Source organism: Artemia sp. Qi Xiang Cuo, chromosome 13 (assembly GCF_049724085.1).
Source record: "Artemia sp. Qi Xiang Cuo chromosome 13, ASM4972408v1, whole genome shotgun sequence".
NCBI lineage: Eukaryota > Metazoa > Arthropoda > Branchiopoda > Anostraca > Artemiidae > Artemia > Artemia sp. Qi Xiang Cuo.
The window spans coordinates 11083157-11103312 of record NC_142806.1 but is presented as its reverse complement, the minus strand read 5'-3'; the positions used below and the strand labels follow the sequence as shown (position 1 = coordinate 11103312).

General features: G+C 34.5%; 1 protein-coding gene across 1 annotated transcript; it reads left to right on the top strand.

Annotated features, from left to right (window-relative positions):
• Positions 1–204: 204 nt before the first annotated feature.
• Positions 205–20156, top strand: LOC148944946 (cytidine deaminase-like). The gene is made up of 4 exons (XM_089099259.1): positions 205–476; positions 8972–9074; positions 16699–16886; positions 19795–20156. The coding sequence occupies exons 1-4, from the start codon at positions 291–293 to the stop codon at positions 20005–20007; spliced, it is 690 nt and encodes a 229-aa protein (XP_088955385.1). The 5' UTR covers positions 205–290; the 3' UTR covers positions 20008–20156.

Genomic DNA, 20156 nt, shown 5'->3' with positions numbered 1-20156 from the left:
GAGATAAGCTTAGTTTAACCTTTTTAAGGAAAAACAACAATAGTATTCGTCTTAGATTGTGGTGTCTTGAGATACATTATTTAACTATCATGTTTTGAACTAACCTTGGCCCATAGGGGGCTTTTAGTTTTAATCAATGTATTATTCTCTTCAGTGATTGCGCCATTTAAAGGATTAATTCTTTTCTTTTACAAATCAGGATGCTGACACCATTATTTAAAAACGAAGCTAAAAGAATCATTTACAATCTATCAAACCAAAAAAGTGGAGATGAAAATCTGAATCAACTGATGAAGCACTGGACATTCAGGACAATACTTGAGGAATCAGAATGTGCTAATCCAGTATTCAAAATGTTGCACTGGTATGCCGGGTGCGGAGTTGACCGCGAGGTTATGAAATCAGTTTCCCGGCTCTCAAGAATTCAGTGGGACCGTCGTTTATTTAGCAGCAACTGCGAAGTTGTCCATTTAAATGTGAGTTACCAGAGTAAATTTCATTATTTAAGCCTTTTCGTGATATAACTTTGATTTTTCCATCAGAGTAGTTTTTAATAATCGTAAAAAATTCCTCGTTTTTTCTTCAATTCATTAACTAATCTCTGTTCGCTTTTTTACTGCCAAAGTTTAAGTTTTTCTAAACATCCTATTCCAAAATAGTTTTTGTTTATATATTCAGATATTTAAAAATTCAAAAAGTGCGTGATAGTATTATAGTACGAGCTCGTATTTAATAGTAGATAATAGATAGTATTTAAACATTAAAAAAATACGTGATAGTAATCCGTGATAATCTTTTTAAACCGTTATTCTTTTCGAACGCACCCCTGATAAAACAATCCTGCTGGTTAAATGTGGCCAAAATGGGATAATTTAGTGATTGAATGAGACGAGAAAAGGAGATTCGATATGTATAACGGAGATTTTCATAACTATGATTCTGTAGAGCATTTCATTTGTGGCTTAGAAGGGAGAGGTTCGTGTGGGTTGACCATTATTGGATTTATCTTTATATCGTAGAAACTAATTTAACATTTAGTGCAAAGTAAGCATTTTATCCTTATTTTAAGTATGACCGTTGTGTGAGAGAATAAAAAATCTTAAACTGGTGAACGTTTAGCAATTCATATTATTATATATCAAATATTAGTTTAATTTTATTAGTTCTTTCCAAGACTATTCAAGACACATGTAGGTATAGTGATAGCAGTATAGCAGTTGTTGTACCTGTCAAACAGTTCGTGGTAACGAACTGTAAGTATGGAGCGACCCGGCTCAATAGTAACCGAAAGTCTAAAAAACGGAATTTCGATACCAATAGATACATCAAAAGAATCAGATTTTAATTCTGATTTCAAATATATAAGTTTCATCGAGTTTAATCATACCTATCAAAAGTTACGCACCTGAGAAAATTTGGCTGATTTTCGAAAAAAGGGGGAAACACCCCCTAAAAGTTATAGAACCATAATGAAAATCACACCATCATATTCCGCGTATCAGAGAACCCTACTGTAGAGGTTTCAAGCTCCTATCTACAAAAATGAGGAATTTTGTATTTTTTGCCAGAAGAAAGATCACGGGTGCGTCTTTATTTGTTTTTTTCCCCCAAGGGTGATCGTATCGACCCAGTGGTCCTAGAATATCGTGGGAGGGCTCATTGGAATAGAAATTAAAAGTTCTAGTGCCCTTTTTAAGTGACCAAAAAATTGAGGGCAACTAGGCCTCCTCCCACGCTCATTTTTTTCCCAAAGTCACCTGATCAAAATTTTGAGATAGCCATTTTTTTCAGCATGTTCGAAAATATTATAAGTATGTCTTTTAGGATGACTTAATCCCCCTAAGTTCCCGGGAGGAGGGCTGAAAGTTATGAACTTTACCCAATGTTAACATATAGTATTGGTTATTGGGAAGTATACAGTACAGACGTTTTCAGGGGAGATTTTTCCGGGTAGTGGGGGGGGGGGGTCGGGGGTTATATGGGAGGATATTTCAATGAAGGAAGTTTTCATGGGGGAAGGGACATTGCTATGAAGGGGACGCCGGACTTCCCAGCATTATTTAAAAAAAGATCAGAAATTAAATATAAGAAAAACTAGTTTTTAACTGCAACAGCAGCAACATCAAAACTTTAAACGAACAGAAAATATTACATTTATGGTTGGGTTCACCCCCTAGTCAATACCTCGCTCTTTAAGCCAGAGATTTTTTAGTACTTTCATAAGAGCTATTATTCTAATTAACGGCCTTTGTGATTAAGAGGTCATTTTGAAAGAATTGGAACAAAATTCAAACTTTCGCTTAAAGAGCAAGGTATTGACTAGGGGGCGAACCCCCTAATATACGTATTAAAAATATATGAATATAGAAGTTCGTTACGTAAGTTAATTCGTAAGTTACGTATATTTATTACTAATAAAACGTTCGTAAATAAAATGAAACAAGTTTCGACAAAGCCATTTAACCAAATAAAAGTAAATTAATATGAAAATTTTGTTTTAATTATTCATGTACTGTGAGCCAAGATCAAAACCTGCATTAATTCAATAACGTTCAGAAATTAAATAAAAAAAACAGGTGTGTTTAACGGAAAGTAAAGAGTGACATTTAAACTTAATACGAACAGAAATTACTTCGTATATGAAAAGGGCGGACCCCTCCTCAACGCCTTGCTCTTTCCGCTAAAGTTTGACTTTCTCACAACTCTATTTTTTTTAAACAATAAAAAACTTTAGCGTAAAGAGCGAAGCGTTGAGGAGGGGACAGTCCCTTTTATATACGGAATAATTTCTGTTCGTTTTAAGTTTAAATGTCGCTCCCTACTTTCAGTTAAAAAAAACTTGTTTTTTTTTATTTAATACATACAGAGCCAAGGATCAGCTACTATAGGTTTGAAAAAAAGTCTTGTTATTATTTTATTTTGAACGGGACGGTCAGATAATAGAGTGCCGCGGGTCTGCCTCCATAAGTTTTGGAATAAAATATCAATGTCGGGCCTTAACATCGGAGGTTAACTCCCATAACCTTTGAAAAAAAACTACGGGGGGGGGCATGAAGAGTCAGGAGTTGGCTCCCATAAGTTTTGGATTTAAAACATTGTTGTTTTTTTTGGGGGGGGGGAAGATCGGATAGGGGGGTCGGGGTGGATCCGGGGTGGATTGGAAGATGGAGGGAAAGGGGTCAGCCTCCGTAAGTCTTGAAATAAAATATCGTTAAAAAATGGAGAGGCGTTGGATCAGGCCTTAGAGGGCCAGGGGTCAGCTCCCGTAAGTTTTGGAAGCAAGTATTTTAACAATTATCTTGAGAAAGAGGTTGTATCAGCCTTCGAGGGCCAAGGGGTCAGCTCCAATGTGTTCTAGAATAAAATGTTTTTATTTTTTTCTGTGGGCAGGGGGGGGGGGGGTTGGCCATGAAAGGCCAGAGTGAGTTCCCATAAGTCGGAAAAAAATATCGTAATGTATATTTTTATTTTTTTCGGGGGGGGGGGGAGGTCATGGAAAGCAAGGTGTCAGCTCCTATTAGTTTTAGAATAAAATATCTTCAATATCATTTGGGAGGAGGGCCATAGAGGGTCAGGGGTGAGTTCCAATAGGTTGTGGGATAAAACATTGTTAATACTTTTTTTTTGGGGGGGGGGGTTCGGTTAATGGAGGGCTATGGGGTCAGCTGCCATAAGTTTTGGAATAAAATATCGTTAATTGTTTATTTGGGCGAAGAGAGTCAGGTCATGGGCGGCCAGGTTTCAGATCTCACAAGTTTTGGTATGAAATTTTGTCTTTACGCTAAAGTTTGACTTTCTCACAACTCTATTTTTTTTAAACAATAAAAAACTTTAGCGTAAAGAGCGAAGCGTTGAGGAGGGGACAGTCCCTTTTATATACGGAATAATTTCTGTTCGTTTTAAGTTTAAATGTCGCTCCCTACTTTCAGTTTTTTATTTAATACATACAGAGCCAAGGATCAGCTACTATAGGTTTGAAAAAAAGTCTTGTTATTATTTTATTTTGAACGGGACGGTCAATCGTTAATTGTTTATTTGGGCGAAGAGAGTCAGGTCATGGGCGGCCAGGTTTCAGATCTCACAAGTTTTGGTATGAAATTTTGTCTTTACGCTAAAGTTCAGCTGCCATAAGTTTTGGAATAAAATATCGTTAATTGTTTATTTGGGCGAAGAGAGTCAGGTCATGGGCGGCCAGGTTTCATATCTCACAAGTTTTGGTATGAAATTTTGTCTTTACGCTAAAGTTTGACTTTCTCACAACTCACAAAATGAAATTTTGTTAATAGTTTTTTCGGGGGAAGTAAGGGGGATGGGTCTGGTTATGGAGGGGTCAGCTCCCATAAGTTTTGGAATAAAACATCCTTAATCTTTTTCTTTTTTTGGGTGGGGGGGGGGTCATAGGGAACCAGGGGTCAGCTCGTATATGTTTTGGAATGAGATATCATCAATTATATATTTTTCTGTGAAGGGGGCTCGGGCCATGGAGGGCCAGGGGCCAGCTCCCACAAATTTTAGAATAAACTTTTATTATAAGTTATAATTATAATAAGTTAGTAAGTTATTTTTGGGGGATGGGGTTGGGCCATGGAGGAAAGACCTGGGGTCAGCTCCCTTATTTTTTGGAATAGACAATCGTTAACAGGATTTTTGTAGTAAGGGGGGGATTGGGCTTACGTAATTTTTTAATTATTTTAATAACCTTCTGTAAGAACTTTGTATGCTTCCGGGGCAAAACTTACAACACCTCCCCCGGGCTCTAGGGGTTGCGCTGGTCCCTGCATTTTCGCTATTTGATCTTAGAGCGATTTGTAACAAAATGGCTATTTCAAAATTTTTTATCGGAAGCATTTGGGGAAAAAGGCGGGGGAGCGCAAACTGCCCTCCGATCACGTTTGACTGTTAAAAAGGCCACTAGAGCTTCCAATTTTCAATTAAATAGCTCTCTAAAGTTTTTACGACCACCTCTTCTATATGAAGTGCCTCTGAAAAAAAAGAAATAAAACATTTTATGGCCTTTATTATAGGCAACGCTATAGCGTTGACTCTGAAATGGCTACATATAATCACTTGTATTATTTAAAAAAATCTGTGCTGTAAAGTTTGTATATTGACAAGTCTTCATAATTTCTACCTCTTTTAGCACACCGCTACACTGCGCTGGTTTCCTCATCGGCAGCCAAATACCTGATTTATAGGTAAAATGTTCGACGTGTTGGGATTTTTCTCTGGTGGTACACTCAGGGGTGGATTTAGGATTTTTTTTTTGGGGGGGGGGAGTGGGGTTGGGGGCGTCACCCCTTGCCCCCCCTTGATGCATCACCAGGCATACTGTCAGCTGACGCTGATTTCTTAATCAAACAATTCGTGGTAACGAATTGTAAGTAAGGAGCGGCCCGGCTCAATGGTAACCGAAACTCTAGAAAACGGTATTTTGATACAAATAGATACATCAAACGAATCAAATTTTAATTCTGATTTTAAAAAGTTTCGTCAAGCTTAGTTTTACCTATCAAAAGTTACGCGCCTGAGAAAAATTTGGCTGATTTTAGAAAAAAAGGGGGAAGACCCCCTAAAAGCTATAGAACCTTAATGAAAATCACACACCAGGGGTGATCGTATCGACCTAGTGGTCCTAGAATATCGTGAGAGGGCTCACTGGAATGGTAATTAAAAGTTCTAGTGCCCTTTTTAAGTGACCAAAAAAATGGAGGGCAACTAGGCCTCCTCCCGCGCTCATTTTTTTACCAAAGTCACCCGATCAAAATTTTGAGATAGCCATTTTGTTCAGCATGTTCGAAATTTTTGTAAGTATGTCTTTTAGGATGACTTAATACCCCGGGGTTTCCGGGGGGAGTGCTGAAAGTTATGTACTTTACCCAATGTTAACATATAGTATTGGTTATTGGGAAGTATACAGACGTTTTCAGGGGAGATTTTTTCTGGTAGTGGGGGAGAGGGTTGGTCGGGGATTATGTGGGAGGATCTTTCCATGAAGGAAGTTTTCATGGGAGAAGGGAAATTGCTGTGAAGGGGATGCCGGATTTCCCAGCATTATTTAAAAAAAAGATCAGAAATTAAATATAAAAAAAACAAGTTTTTCAGTTGCAACAGCAGCAACATCAAAACTTTAAACGAACAGAAAATATTACATATATGATTGGGTTCACCCCCTGGTCAATACCACGCTCAAAAAAGATTTTTTTAGTACTTTCATAAGAGCTATTTATTCTAGTTAACGGCCTTTTTGATTAAGCGGTCATTTTTAAAGAATTGGAACAAAATTCGAACTTTAGGATAAAGAGCAAGGTATTGACCAAGGGACGAACCCCCTAACATACGTATTAAAGATATATGAATATAGAAGTTCGTTACGTAAGTTAATTGGTAAGTTGAGCATATTTATTACTAATAAAAACGTTCGAAAATAAAATTAAACAAGTTTCGAGAAAGCCATTTAACCAAATAAAAGTAAATTGATATGCAAATTTTGTTCTAATTATTCATGTACGGTGAGCCAAGATCAAAACCTGCAATTATTCAAAAACGTTCAAAAATTTAAAAAAAAAACAAGTTTCTCAGTTTTTTTTAACTGAGAGGAAGGAACGACGTTAAAATGAACAGAAATTATTCCTTATATGAAAGGGGCTGTTCCCTCCTTAACGACTCGCTCTTTACGCTAAAGTTTGACTTTCTCACAACACTATTTTTTTTATACAATGAAAAACTTTAGCGTAAAGAGTGAGGCGTTAAGGAGGGGACAGCCCCTTTCATATAAGGAATAATTTCTGTTCGTTTTAAGTTTTAAAGTCGTTCCTTACTTTCAGTTAAAAAAACTTGTTTTTTTTTATTTAATTGGTCAAAGTGATAACTATTTAACCGCAGTTATTTGGCTATTATTGATTACTGTTGCGGCAGTCCTGATCATGGCTAAATGTCGATTTGACGCCCTTTTTGTCAAATATTACCAGAATTAAAAACGTTTTCTAAAAATTGTTTTTCTGTTTATGAATGAGCAAGACCTATGCAGTAGCAATGGCTCTGGAAGAGCTTTATTACGCCTGAATTAACAGCTGCAACCTAGTAAAGAGTAGTTCGCTGCCTATAGTAATCGAAAGTTTAAAAGCGCCTTTAAAAAAGCCATCCAATTGTAATTCTGTAATGAAAGCTTTTATTTCGGCTCTTATTAATTGCGAAAGTTAATGCAAAAACAAATTTACAGAAATTTTGACAAGAACTCAAAACCACTCGGAAATAGTCACAACTCAGAACAAAAAATACATTATTGGAATAGTCAAAACACTTAAAACGGAAATTCTCACTTCCTAACCCTGCAAACCCAAGGAAATCCCCGAGTCTGTTTTACCTGCTGCTAAAATGCTACTCTAAAATTGGAAAGAGAGCTGTTTAAGATTATGTAAAAACAATTTTTCAACTTTATGTCAATTTTTTGCATAAGTATAAATTTTCTATGCTTAAGAAGTTGATTTAATCTAAGAAAAACCTACCAGTAGCAAAAAAAGCGAAAGTGAAAAAACCGGTAAAACTAGATACTGGTCATAAGTTATTATAATAATAACTATTTTCTATTTACGCTTAAAAAATAAGGTTCTTCTAATGGGACTAAATAGCAAAGATGATACTTGAAATGAACAAAAAAATATTTCTTCAAAGTTTATGTAATTAACTCGTGATAGACAAATGAAACTGAATGGCTTTTTTTAACAAAATAAACTTAGCCGTAATATTACCCAATGTTTGTTAAACTCTGCAAAAATTACTAAGAATAGAACCGAAGCAAATAACGGATTAGGAGCTGAAAATTCGGAAAGTCGTTGGAAGATCTAAGAAACCAAAGCAAGGTCAGGTTTTAATAAAGCACTAGTTTTACACAATTCTACAAACCAGCAATGTAGATATGTGCTCCATAAACTTAGACCTCTAAAAAATTTCTTATATAATTTTTGTGGCTAGTAATTCAATATCAGTTGAAAAGAATTTTTTCTCATTTTAACCTACACAAGGCAAAGCGCCTATTATACAATTTCACACACACGCAAAAAAAATACATAGTGGACATAGGAGTGATGCTGAATGATCACCTGGATTCAGAAAATGAGCTTGATCCAGTTCAAAATGTGAAAAAACAAGGCTCTAAAATTGCGGCCAGATTTAAAGCTTTTACACTCCTAGGCCCAAGCGTTGTTGCCGCTCCATTTTTGCGAGATTTTCGGGGAAATCCCAAAAATTCGAGGAATTTCTGTGCTGTTTTAAGATCACTATTCCGTGAATAGGTAGCGTGGCACCGGAGTGAACCTGGCGTTTTGACGATGGATCGCATCAGTCCAGATTTAGTTAAGAAATTAACTTAAAAAAGACAAGTTTTTTTTTAACTAGTAAGTTTTTTTAAAGTAAGGAGCGAAATTAAAACTTAAAACAAACAGAAATTATTCCGTATATGAAAGGGGCTGTCCCCTCCTCAACGCGTCGCTCTTCACGCTAAAGCTTTTTATTCTTTAAAAAAAAAAGCTGTGAGAGAGTCAAACTTTAGCGTAAAGAGCGAGGCCTTGAGGAGGGGACAGCTCCTTTCATATGCGGAATATTTTCTGTTCTTTTTAAGTTTTAATGTCGCTCCTTACTTTCAGGTAAAAAAAACTTGATTTTTTTTAGTTAATTACGAATAAAAATCAAACTTGTTCAAGCTGCTGTGGAATCTCAGAGAGTTCAAAAATTTGATCTGATTTCAATACAAATTCCAAGATCCGGCAGTGAGAGTCGAAAATCCATTAATAATATTTATAAATTTTGTGACAGAAGTCTTGTAGTGAAAATTGTAGTCATTATATAGTTAAAACCGAATCAAAATCAAAAATCGTATTGCAAATAAAAAAAAAGTTACTAGATACTACAACTCGATTCTACAACTCCGACTCCAAAACCCTGGAAAAAATGCAATATTTTCTTGTACTTTTAGAAAACCCCACTGCTCCATATCATGGAAGCAATAAAGGAGGCAGATGCAACTGCTTATGCCTGCTTCAATGAGGCAATGCCTTTAGGACCTAATGCTCTAACAGGTAAGCTGTTTCTATCTTGGGGTGACCTCATTTTCGAATTGGATCAGTTCCGTTCAGGTTATTTAATTAAATAAAAACGGCATACCATCAATAAAAGTGTCCCAATCAAGCGTCGTCAAACTCTCAATTGAAGTTTGCTGTTTTGTGTCATATAAGCTTCAAAACAACAAATGATTAAGAAGTAGTAGATTCAGGAGAGTGCATATATGTAGGGATAGATTTGAGAAAGTTCCTGCTGCGCTGGAACTCACAATGACATAGAAAAGTTTGCAGTGGTACCTATCATTGCTTACCTGTCCAGTTAGTTTGAAAAAAATAATGCATTGACAGGACCTTCTTCTCTGACAAAAGTCCATTACTGCGTGGATGTGAGTGTATTTAAGAAATGAAAGGAATTAGAGTAGCTTTAGAATAATTTTTGATTAATTTTGAAAGCTAGTAATGATACACTGGGATTTATCTCCGCTTATCAAAACGAGACCTAGAGTTAGTTTTATGCTGTAGGGAGTCTCGACACTCGTCAGTTTTCTATATATTTGAGTGTCTAATTACGCCTTAGCATATTATTTGGTCTCATGTCATGAAATATCACTTCGTTTTTTATTCGTAGTGATTATCATTGTTGCATATTTTTTTAACTCTATTTTTCGTTGTTCTTCACATCCGTTTTGACTTTTTTTTTTTCTAATTGTCACATATCTTCAAACACCGTATTTTTTTGTTCTTCACTTTCATTTTTGATTCGTTGTAATTGTTGTTATTTTTCAATTTTGGGAAAAAATTCATTGGAGCAACTTCATCTTTATATAGGCTACATCAGTGTTGTAATGATGGCATACTCTAATAAAAAAGTCTTATACATGTTACAGCTACATATGACGTCACGTTAATTATCATTTATAGCAAACAATTAGCTTTGATTGAGGAGGACTATCAGTCTATCTTGAGAAACTCTCTAAGCAATTTTAAAACTCTAGGAAAATATGACAAGAAGACGATTCAAAAACGCAAATTTATGATTATTATAAACGATGATTCGTTGGAAAAAGAAATTTTTGTCCAACTATCTGAAATGTAAACCGCATGTGTCCGAGAGAACGATTCGAACAACATAAGTTTTTCAATGAAAATGAAATGAATCGCCTGGAATTCAATCCACGATTAACTGAAGCAAAGGGTAATGACACATTACCTAAAATAGTTAAATCCAAAATGAAGAAGAAAGAGAAATGAAGTTGGAACCATTGCCACCTCAAGAACTTGCAAATTAACTAATTTTGGTCACGTGCTCTCTAAAGAGTTTCACAAACAGATAGAAAACTTGACTTGTTCTGTTCTAGCTTTATTCAACTTAAGAGACAATTGTACCATCAATAGACGTAAAGTTTTTAGCTTTAAAGTAGCTAAACAAAAGCCAGGATCAAAGCGAGTCAAAAATGAAAGTGAAGAAGTAAGAATTATTAGGGTAGGAGAACAACGCTATTGCGATCCTCAACGCCAACAATCTGCGGTACAAAGCCCAGTACAAACCTAGAGAGATGCCGAAAACTACGCAAGTGTTAATTACAAGTCATTAGTGCTCTTCATCTTTGCATGTATTCATTTTGGAGCGCTCCATTTTCTCAAGGAAAGACTGCTTGCATTGTCAGTTTGCTTTGCCACCTTCACAACTTCTAAATAAATTTCTTAGCCTTTTTTTACGATGTTTCTTGCTTTCTAAAGAGTTCCACAAATAAGTCTGAAACTTGAACTCATTTTTCACTATAGCTTCATTTTCCTTACTCTCATCTGATAAAGATAGGACTCTCCTCCTGACAAGGAAGATGGAAGTTTAAGAATTCAAAACTGGAACCAGGTCCTGTTGTTTTGGATGGGCTCCAATCTAGCCACCCACTCAAAGGCGCGACCCCATACTGCCCATGACTGATGCTTCTGGCGGATTTGTCTCCTCTCGCCAAGAAACTTGATGACCCAGACACCAGCTAAGACCCCAATTTTGATGAAATGCCTAGTGTAGGCACCTACTCAACATGGGCAGTTAGGTAAGAGGAACCCAAATAGTGATAAAATCTGATATCGAAAGGACAACGAGACTACTCGAAAGATCAGTATAAGCTGTGAGGATTTTAAATGAGAAAAATGGAGGCTCTAGATTCAGCCAGGTTGAATGGAAAGTAACGGGAGACCGAGATTCGTTCTACCCCAGGTACTTGGCCCATGAAAAGCTGGTATACCCGTGATTCTCGCTCTTACTTGTCTTCTAACCTCATATTAATATAAATTTTTGTTTCACCCTTTTTGCGACTAATTACGTTTACTTTGATCCTGATGTTGCATAATTCAGGAACAATTGCGTTTGTTCCATTGTACGTACCATCTAAAAGTTCTAAATTACGTATTAGCAGAATTGTCATTTTATTTTGTAGTTCTAAGTTTAGCTAAATAAATATGATTTGAATAACCCTTGAAAGAGACAAATGGCATGATTCATTTAGTAACTTATTATTGAGTTATTAGGATGACCTCATAAAGTGTGATTCCATATCACAGTTATCACGTTCATGAACATGAAAATGATACATATATGCCCAAATATTCTTTTGGCAAAACCAAGGAATCAAAACTTCCATTTCAAATTCTATGACTATGGTAACTTAATATTGTACTTCTACCTATGAAAAACTGTACTTTACTTTGGTGCTAAAGCTATGTAAATGTATCGGAGTTCAGGTCTAAATATAAATACACAGTACATTTTTCAACTCGGAAGTATAGGAGAATAATAATATTTAAGAATTTTTTTTTGATAATTTAAAGGATCTGAACTCTATGCTTTTGAACTCTATGCATTCTTGAAAAGCTGTACAATGAAACAAAACAAAACCTTATGAAAACCTTAGAATTTCGGGGAATCATAAATTTTGGGAAAAGACATGATCCGGGGCCACTCCTCCTGTGAATAAATGTCTTTCCTAGCATGTTTTCTAAATAGTAATTATATCAATCTATTTATTATTTTATTTATTTACTTTATAATTTATTCGTTTGCTTATCTATTTATTGTTTGCAGTTATAATACATTGATTTAAGGACCTTTATTGAGTTTCAAAGGATCTTTACTTGGTAAAGCATCTTTAGGAAGGAAATCAATTAAATTATATAATAATAATAATAATTTATTTGGGCCACAAAAAACATGTGGGCCAAAGAAAGTGTTATTAAAAGTGGCGTAGTGTACGTTGGTGGAACTGACATCTGACTCGGGCTAGTGCTTCATATGGCTTTGTAATTTTGTCTTTGAGATATGGATAATGAGGTGTTTTGCATCACAAAAAAGTTTTCCATAAGGAAGGCCAAGATATACGAAAGACTTTTCTTCAGGAACTACAGTTCGTGGTAACGAACTGTAAGTAAGGAGCGACCTGGCTCAATAGTAACCGAAACTCTAAAAAACGAAATTTTGATACCAATAGATACATTAAAATAATTAGATTTTTATACTGATTTAAAATATATAAGTTTCATCAAGTTTAGTTTTACCTATCAAAATATATGTGCCTCAGAAAATTTGGCTGATTTTAGAAAAAAGGGGAACTCCCTAAAAATTATAGAACCTTAATGAAAATCACACCATCATTCAACTTTTAAGAGAACCCTACTGTAGAGGTTTCAAGCCCCTATCTACAAAAATGTGGAATTTTACATTTTTGCCAGAAGAAAGATCACGAATGCGTGTTTATTTGTTTTGTTGTTGTTCGTTTTTTTCCAGGGGTGGTCGTATTGATCCAGTGGTCCAAAAATATCGTGGGAGGGCTCATTGGAACGGAATTTGAAAGTTCTAGTTTCCTTTTTAAGTGACCAAAAAAAATGGAGGGCAGCTAGGCCCCCTCCCACACTCATTTTTTCCCCAAAGTCACCCGATCAAAATTTTGAGATAGCCATTTTGTTCAGCATGGTCAAAAATATGATAACTATGTCTTTTAGGATGACTTAATTCCCCGACGTTCCCAGGGAGAGGGCTGAAAGATATGAGCCTTACCTAATGTTAACAGATGGTATTGGTTATTGGGAAGTATACAGACGTTTTCAGGGGGGATTTTTTCTGCTAGGGGGGTTGGGGATTATATGGGAGGATCTTACCACGAAGGAAATTATCATGGGGAAAGGGACATTGCTATGAAGGGGGCGCTGGATTTCCCATCATTATTAAAGAAAAAGATCAGAAATTAAATAAAAAAAAACAAGTTTTTCAACTGAAAGTAAGGAGCAACATCATGACTTAAAACGAACCAAAAATATTACGTATTTGATTGGGTTCACCCCCTAGTCAATACCTCACTCTTTAAGCCAATATTTTTCAGTATTGTGATTAAGGGGTCATTTTTAAAGAACTGGAACAAAATTCAAACCTTAGCTTAAAAAGCAAGGTATTGACTAGGGGGCGAACCACCTAATATACGTATTAAAAATCTATGAATATAAAAGTTCGTTGCGTAAGTGAATTCGTAAGTTACGTATAGTTAAGTAAAATTAAACAAGTTTCGAGAAAGCTATTTAACCAAATAAAAGTAAAATTAATATGCAAATTTTGTTTTAATTATTCACGTACGGTGAGCCAAAATCAAAACCTGCATTATTACTAATAAAAACGTTCGTAAATAAAATTAAACAAGTTTTGAGAAAGCGATTTAACCAACTAAAAGTAAACTTAATATGCAAATTTTGTTTTAATTATTCATTTACGGTGAGCCAAAATCAAAACCTGCATTAATTCAAAAATGTTCAAAGATTAAATAAAAAAAACAATGTTTTCTTAACTGAAAGTAAGGAACGACGTTAAAACTTAAAACGAATAGAAATTATTCCGTATATGAAAGGGGCTGTCCCCCCCTCAACGCCTCGCTCTTTACGCTAAAGTTTGACTTTCTCACAACTCTATTTTTTAAACAATAAAAAACTTTTCTAAAAAAATTTCTAAAGGCCTCCCAAGAATTAAACAAACTGTAATAAGCCTGTAAGAAGAGCAAACAGAAGGCTCTTTACCTCGTTTCGGAATACAAGAAGTTAGGCCCCCACAAAATGACTTTGCTACATAATTCTGAAACAAAGCAGCTTTACACGACAGGGAAAAAATTAAGAAAAGCTTGGGAGAGCTATGATTCAATTGTTCAGACATGATCCCATCAAGACCCACAGATTTACCTCATCTCAGAAGTCATACCCAGTTTTCAATATTAGAAGGTGAAACTGTAATATATCTATGGGGATTTAAATCACCAAAATAGGTTAATAATTTTGAATTAAAGATGGTGTCTTAAGGAGGAGGGTCTGTTAAAAAAAACTTTATAAAAATATTTGATCCGATCGTTCATTGAAACAACATCTTGAGATGAGGTTGGAAAAGATACCAATTTAGACACGCAGCGCCGTTGTTTTGTTTTGCCATGGCCCTAGGTTGTTAGCGCAATAAAACTCAAGTATATGCATCCATTTTCTTAAAATAAAAAGATGTCTTTGCCTCCTAGCTTCAACAAATTCAAATGTAAGTTTTATACAAGGGATTCTAAAGTAGATCATCAGATTTTAAATGAACCTCTGACATGAATGAGTTATTTGTAAAAAAAAAAAATATGAATCATTTAAAAAAAACACTCTTGTAGAAAACAAACAAGACAAATGAATAAAGAAATACACCCTTTTTCATGCAGCAAATGTAAGGTCAGATACAGAGATAGATAGATAGTTCATTTTAGCCCACCATTAAAAGACAAACAGGGAGTGGTAAAAAAAAAAAACGATAAAGAAAAAAACAAAGAGTACAGAAACCTTACTTCAAATATAAACGATTACATTTTAATAACTTTTAATTACTTTACATTGCGTAAGCATAACAGAAACAAAGAAAAACAAATTGTGAAATTGTTCTAAGGTTTTAAATTCTGCCACACCTTTATCCCTCAATATATTTAATAGCCATCTCTCATCGAACTTACACTTTTAATACACTTTATTTGTGAACTCATTCAATTCTATACACGCCTGCATCACCTGGCCCACATTCCAATCTATGCTTCCACGGATCAGACTAAGGCAAGGAAAATCTTACTTATAGTTCAATCTTACGCTTAATGGGTTTAAAAGAACGGTTATATGGTTAAGTCAGTACTTAAATATTTTGTTTCATCTTTGGACAGCCTAAAGTTGGTAAAACAGGCACACCTGAGACTGAGGAGCCAAGTCTATTAGGCTTAGCTCATTTGTTCATCTGTGAGTCTAAGCTGATTCAGTCCAGCATATTGCAAACAAGTCCAGTAAACGTTGTCCGTTAGTTAATCCAAAAATCTGGATCATCCCTTTTTTCCATGACTATCTACGTTAGTTCTGCCCTAAGTTGAATGAATAGATGATATGTCATCTATCTACACGTGAAATGACAATCTTTTTTACACAATCCTGAAAAAGCTCATATAAGATTTGCCCTCCAAATGCCCATGTCTTGATTGCAAGTTGATTTTGATTCAAGTTGGTATTAGAGTCTCTCACAAATCATTCTAGCCTGCAATAAGTCCATGGTTGGTTTAGAAACTTTTTAAAATGCATTAAAATACCAGGAACTTTAAACCCAAGTTTAGTGAATCAGTAGGTGGAATATTTTATATTATTTTGTAAACTTAGTACTTTTCAAGACAAATTTTTTGCAAAGCAAAAGCACAACTTTAATGTTGTTCTATGTCAGCTCTAAAAAAACTGCTCAGCAGCAAATGTAAAACGTAACTGTGAGGCTCCTGATGTGACGCCCTGCTACAGCTTCAGCTTACAGCAACACTGTTACAGCTTACAGTAATTTTTTTGGACACCAACTAAATAGTCACCAGCAGGCTTCAGTTGGTGCAATGCAGCGTCCTTCTACATAGGTTACTGCTTCATTGTAAACCAAGCAACGATTATTTTTGAAAATCCTTATTGAAGCGTAATCATGACCTTTGTTGATTTATTCTTATAAATATTTTGTCAGACCAATACTTCATTTCTTTTTACAGCAAGGAACGTTCGAGTGTTTCTCACTGTTTTAATATTTTGTTGAATTTCGCCCTGAATATCTTTTACGGATGGTAATATCAGTTGGACATTATTTAATGAGCTTTGACTAGAATCGGTAGAATAGGTTGAGCCATGAGCCAAAATCAAATCCTTCATTAATTTAATTACATGCAGAAATAAAAAAAACAAACAGTTTTTTAACTGAAAGTAAGGTGGGGCATTAAAACTTAAAGCGAACAGAAATTATTCCGTGTATGAAATTGGCTGTCCCCTCCTCAATACCTCGGTCTTTACATTAAAGTTTGACTCTTTCTCACAACTTTTTTTTAAACAATAAAAAACTTTAGCGTAAAGAGCGAGGAGTTGACGAGGGGACGACCCCTTTCATATACGGAATAATTTTTGTTTGTTATAAGTTTTAATGTTCCTCCATACTTTCAGTAAAAAAAAAATATTTTTTTATTTAATAGGGCTAGGGGCGTGATGCTTCCCGTAAGTGCATATTCAAGTCCAATTATCAGGATTTTTAAGCCAGTCCTAGATGTCACTTAAAAGAATGAATTATTTTTTCTTTTATGTGAAGCCAGTGAAGCAAACAAGAAGCTGATGGAGTCTGCTCGTGACGCCCGGGGTGATTCCTATTGTCCTTATAGTAAAAAAAAAGTCGGAGCAGCTCTACTAACAGTTGATGGTGAAATTATTACAGGATGTAGTTTGGAAAACCGTAGACCGTCTTTAAAGACTTGTGCTTTGCAAGTAGCTTTTATAAAGGTTCGTTTTTTGCTTATTTTACTGCTTTTAGGGAAAATGTGTATGAAAGGAGCTACTCCCTCCTCAACACCTCGTTCTTCACGGTAAAGAACTGTACTACCTTTAAAAAGCAGAGCTGGGACAAAGAGTCAAACTTTAGCGTTAAAGAGCGAGGTGTCGAGGTGGAGGTAGCTCCTTTTTTATATGGAAAAATTTCCATTTTTTAAGTTTAAATCAACGTGGTTTTCGCCGAAATTATTTGGATGAATAATATAATTTGAAATTACTGAAAAAAAATATAAGTGTTTTTACTTTTATAACTTTAATAAATAAAATAATGTTAACATTTTGATTAATAAGTATCAGTATATGTATATTAAACTTATAATGCACATTCATTTGTATTTTTTTCAGTAAAGTGCAAATGATGTTCTCGCCTTGGGAAGACATAGGGGTTTTGAGCCCTATTCATGTTAATTTCGGCTCGTTTTGAGTTTGACTCGTTTATTTATTGTAATTTTTGTTTGTTTTTGGTTTCATTTATTTATCGATGCTGATTTGTGGTAGTTTCACGCTTGGTAGATTATTTGATTTTATTTTTGCTCATTTTTGGTTTAAAGAAGTTCTTTACTTTCTGTAAGATCCTTATTTTGCCGAAAAGTTTTTTTTAATTTAAATTCTGTTTGTTTTATATTGAAATAGCCTTTTCAGGGAAAAAGAAAATGATACTTTACATATTTTAATTTTTTAAGACTTTATAGTTTATAGTTTGACTTTATAGACTTTATAGTTTGGCCTGCTATTTCTGTTCTGGAGAAAAATTTTCAGCAATTTTTAACAACATACGCCGTTTTAAAAATCCGGACACAAATAGCAGTGATTAATTTAGTTTCATATCTCCTCTAGTTGACTTGAAATAGAAAGCTTGATACCATTCGCAAGAAAATCTGTTTACTTTCTTCGATAGCTTGGATACACTTACCTTATTTTGATTTGGCTAAATTTTAAAAGCAGAAGTAGCCCTGAAAGTTTGAACATAATACCCTCTGTTGTTCTTGGGATACTATTGAGATGCCTTATTCTGAATTTGCATTGAAACAGTGGTTTTGGATTTAATCTAAAGGCAACATTTAGTTTTTAAATATAATGGGCATATGGGAGGGTGGGCGTGTTAGAGGGATTTTCGACTATTCTAAAGGACACTAACACTTTCAATTTCCAATCGAATGAGCCCTTTTTGAGTTTCCATGACAACAACTTCCCATAAACACTTTATATGTCCCAGGACATAAATTACAATCCTTGCCCTGGAGGCTGTGAGGGGGTTGTCATCCTCAAAGATTTGATTTCCAGAACTTTTCCACTACGATGAACAAAATGGCTATCTCAAAATTTGGATTTCCCTTGTTTTTGAACCCATTTGAACTAAAACTTTTTTCTGAGGTACAAAATAAGAAATAAACACTAACTTTTCACAACAGGATATGTTATCCTCCTGAAAAAACGTGCTAGAAGTCCAGAACTTTCTTTTTAATGATTCTCCTTCACATTCTTAACACATGTTTCTTTGAATGCACTACCCTTATAAAAAAAAGCCTGGGAAGAATGACGGGAGATCTGAACACAAAAAAAATGAAATTTCCCGTCTCAATTTTCACCTTTTTCAGGAGAGCAAAGGTTAATCAATAAATGTTATTCATGAGGAACATTTTCTACCCCCTCCCCCTTATGCTAGTAAAATCATGAATATTCTCTCTAAATTTATGCTCAAGATCCACCCACAACAAGACGGCAGTTATCATACCGTTTGATTGCATTTTAAATAATACAACCGTTAAATACACTTGTTAATTTATTCAAAGTAGTTTTAAAATTGTATTCACTTACTCATTGTAGAAGTTTCACGTGTTTTATTTTTGCATAGCTTTATTAAGATTGTGCCACTCATATTAGAATGTTCGGAAGTCCATTAATGTCTAATTTTAATATTGTCTTGCTATACTGTCAGAATTAGGGGAAATTGAGATGAAGTGCCCTAGAAAAAGACTAAAGAGGCTTGGCGGTACGTTATATAGGACTAAATAAATATGAAGAGACAAAACGTCGGAAAAGATCTTATTGTAATTAGTAAAATACGTATATTCATAACAGATGAACTAAAGATTCCTTTGAAATACACTATAATAAGACTTGGAAACCATCTATAGAGAATGTAAGTTGCATACTTTATTTTAAAGCCAATTAAATTACAATTTCAGTCTTATATTTGTAGTTAGTCACTTCAAAACCTTTAAATACCAGCTTTGTTGAGTACCAAACATGATTCGTGAAGCATTCATCTTGTTACATTAGCTGTGTAATCAACAGGGTCAGGAACCCTTGATCAAATAAAGATCTAGTCTTCAACGTAAAAAAAAAAAAAATAGAAGCTAAAACTTAAAAAATGTATATAAAACTGAAATTAACTAAACTAAAATATATGATATACAGTTACTTACATTTACAATTTGTAGCTACCTTCATCAAACCACGAAAGTAACTGGATTAAGTAACTGGAAAGTAACCACGAAAGTAACTGGACATAATTTTGATGCGAAGATTTTGATGCTGCTATTCTTTTAGGTTTGTTGCTTGAACTAATATATATATATTTGTGGTTCCTTTGCTTCATAGTTCAATGATATATCTACTTCATTTGTTCTTTTTTTTAATTTTTAATCCAGCTACTTTCGTAGTTTGATGAAGGTAGCTGCAAATTTTAAATGTAAGTAATTATATGTTTGATGTTAGTTTATTTTAGTTTTATGTATATTTTTTAGTTATAGATAATTTCAGAGACCACACTGCCTTTCCATGACGATAAAATAAAAGTTCAAAATAAGGATAAAATCCTTTTTAATAGACAGTGTTTATAGACATTCATTTTTAGGCGGTATCGTCAAACATGTACAAATTCAAGGCAGCCGCAATTTGTGCAGAAATGGAAGAAGATTTCTTAACACAGTGTGGTTCATGTAGGCAGTTTTTGATTGAATTTTGCAGTGATATTCCTTTGTTTATATGCAAACCTGACTTAGAACCACATTCATATATTGAAACCACAAGTGCTGCACTGTTACCCCAAGTTTTTGGGATGCTTTAAACATTGACTATATCGAGTAATTTCTGTATGTTTTGAGTTGAATAACAGTTTTATTTTAGTACATTACAAGTTCATTATTGGTTTTATTTTCTATTAAGTCTAATATATATTTCTTTTCACTGTTAATTCATTGTTCGTTATAATTTCTG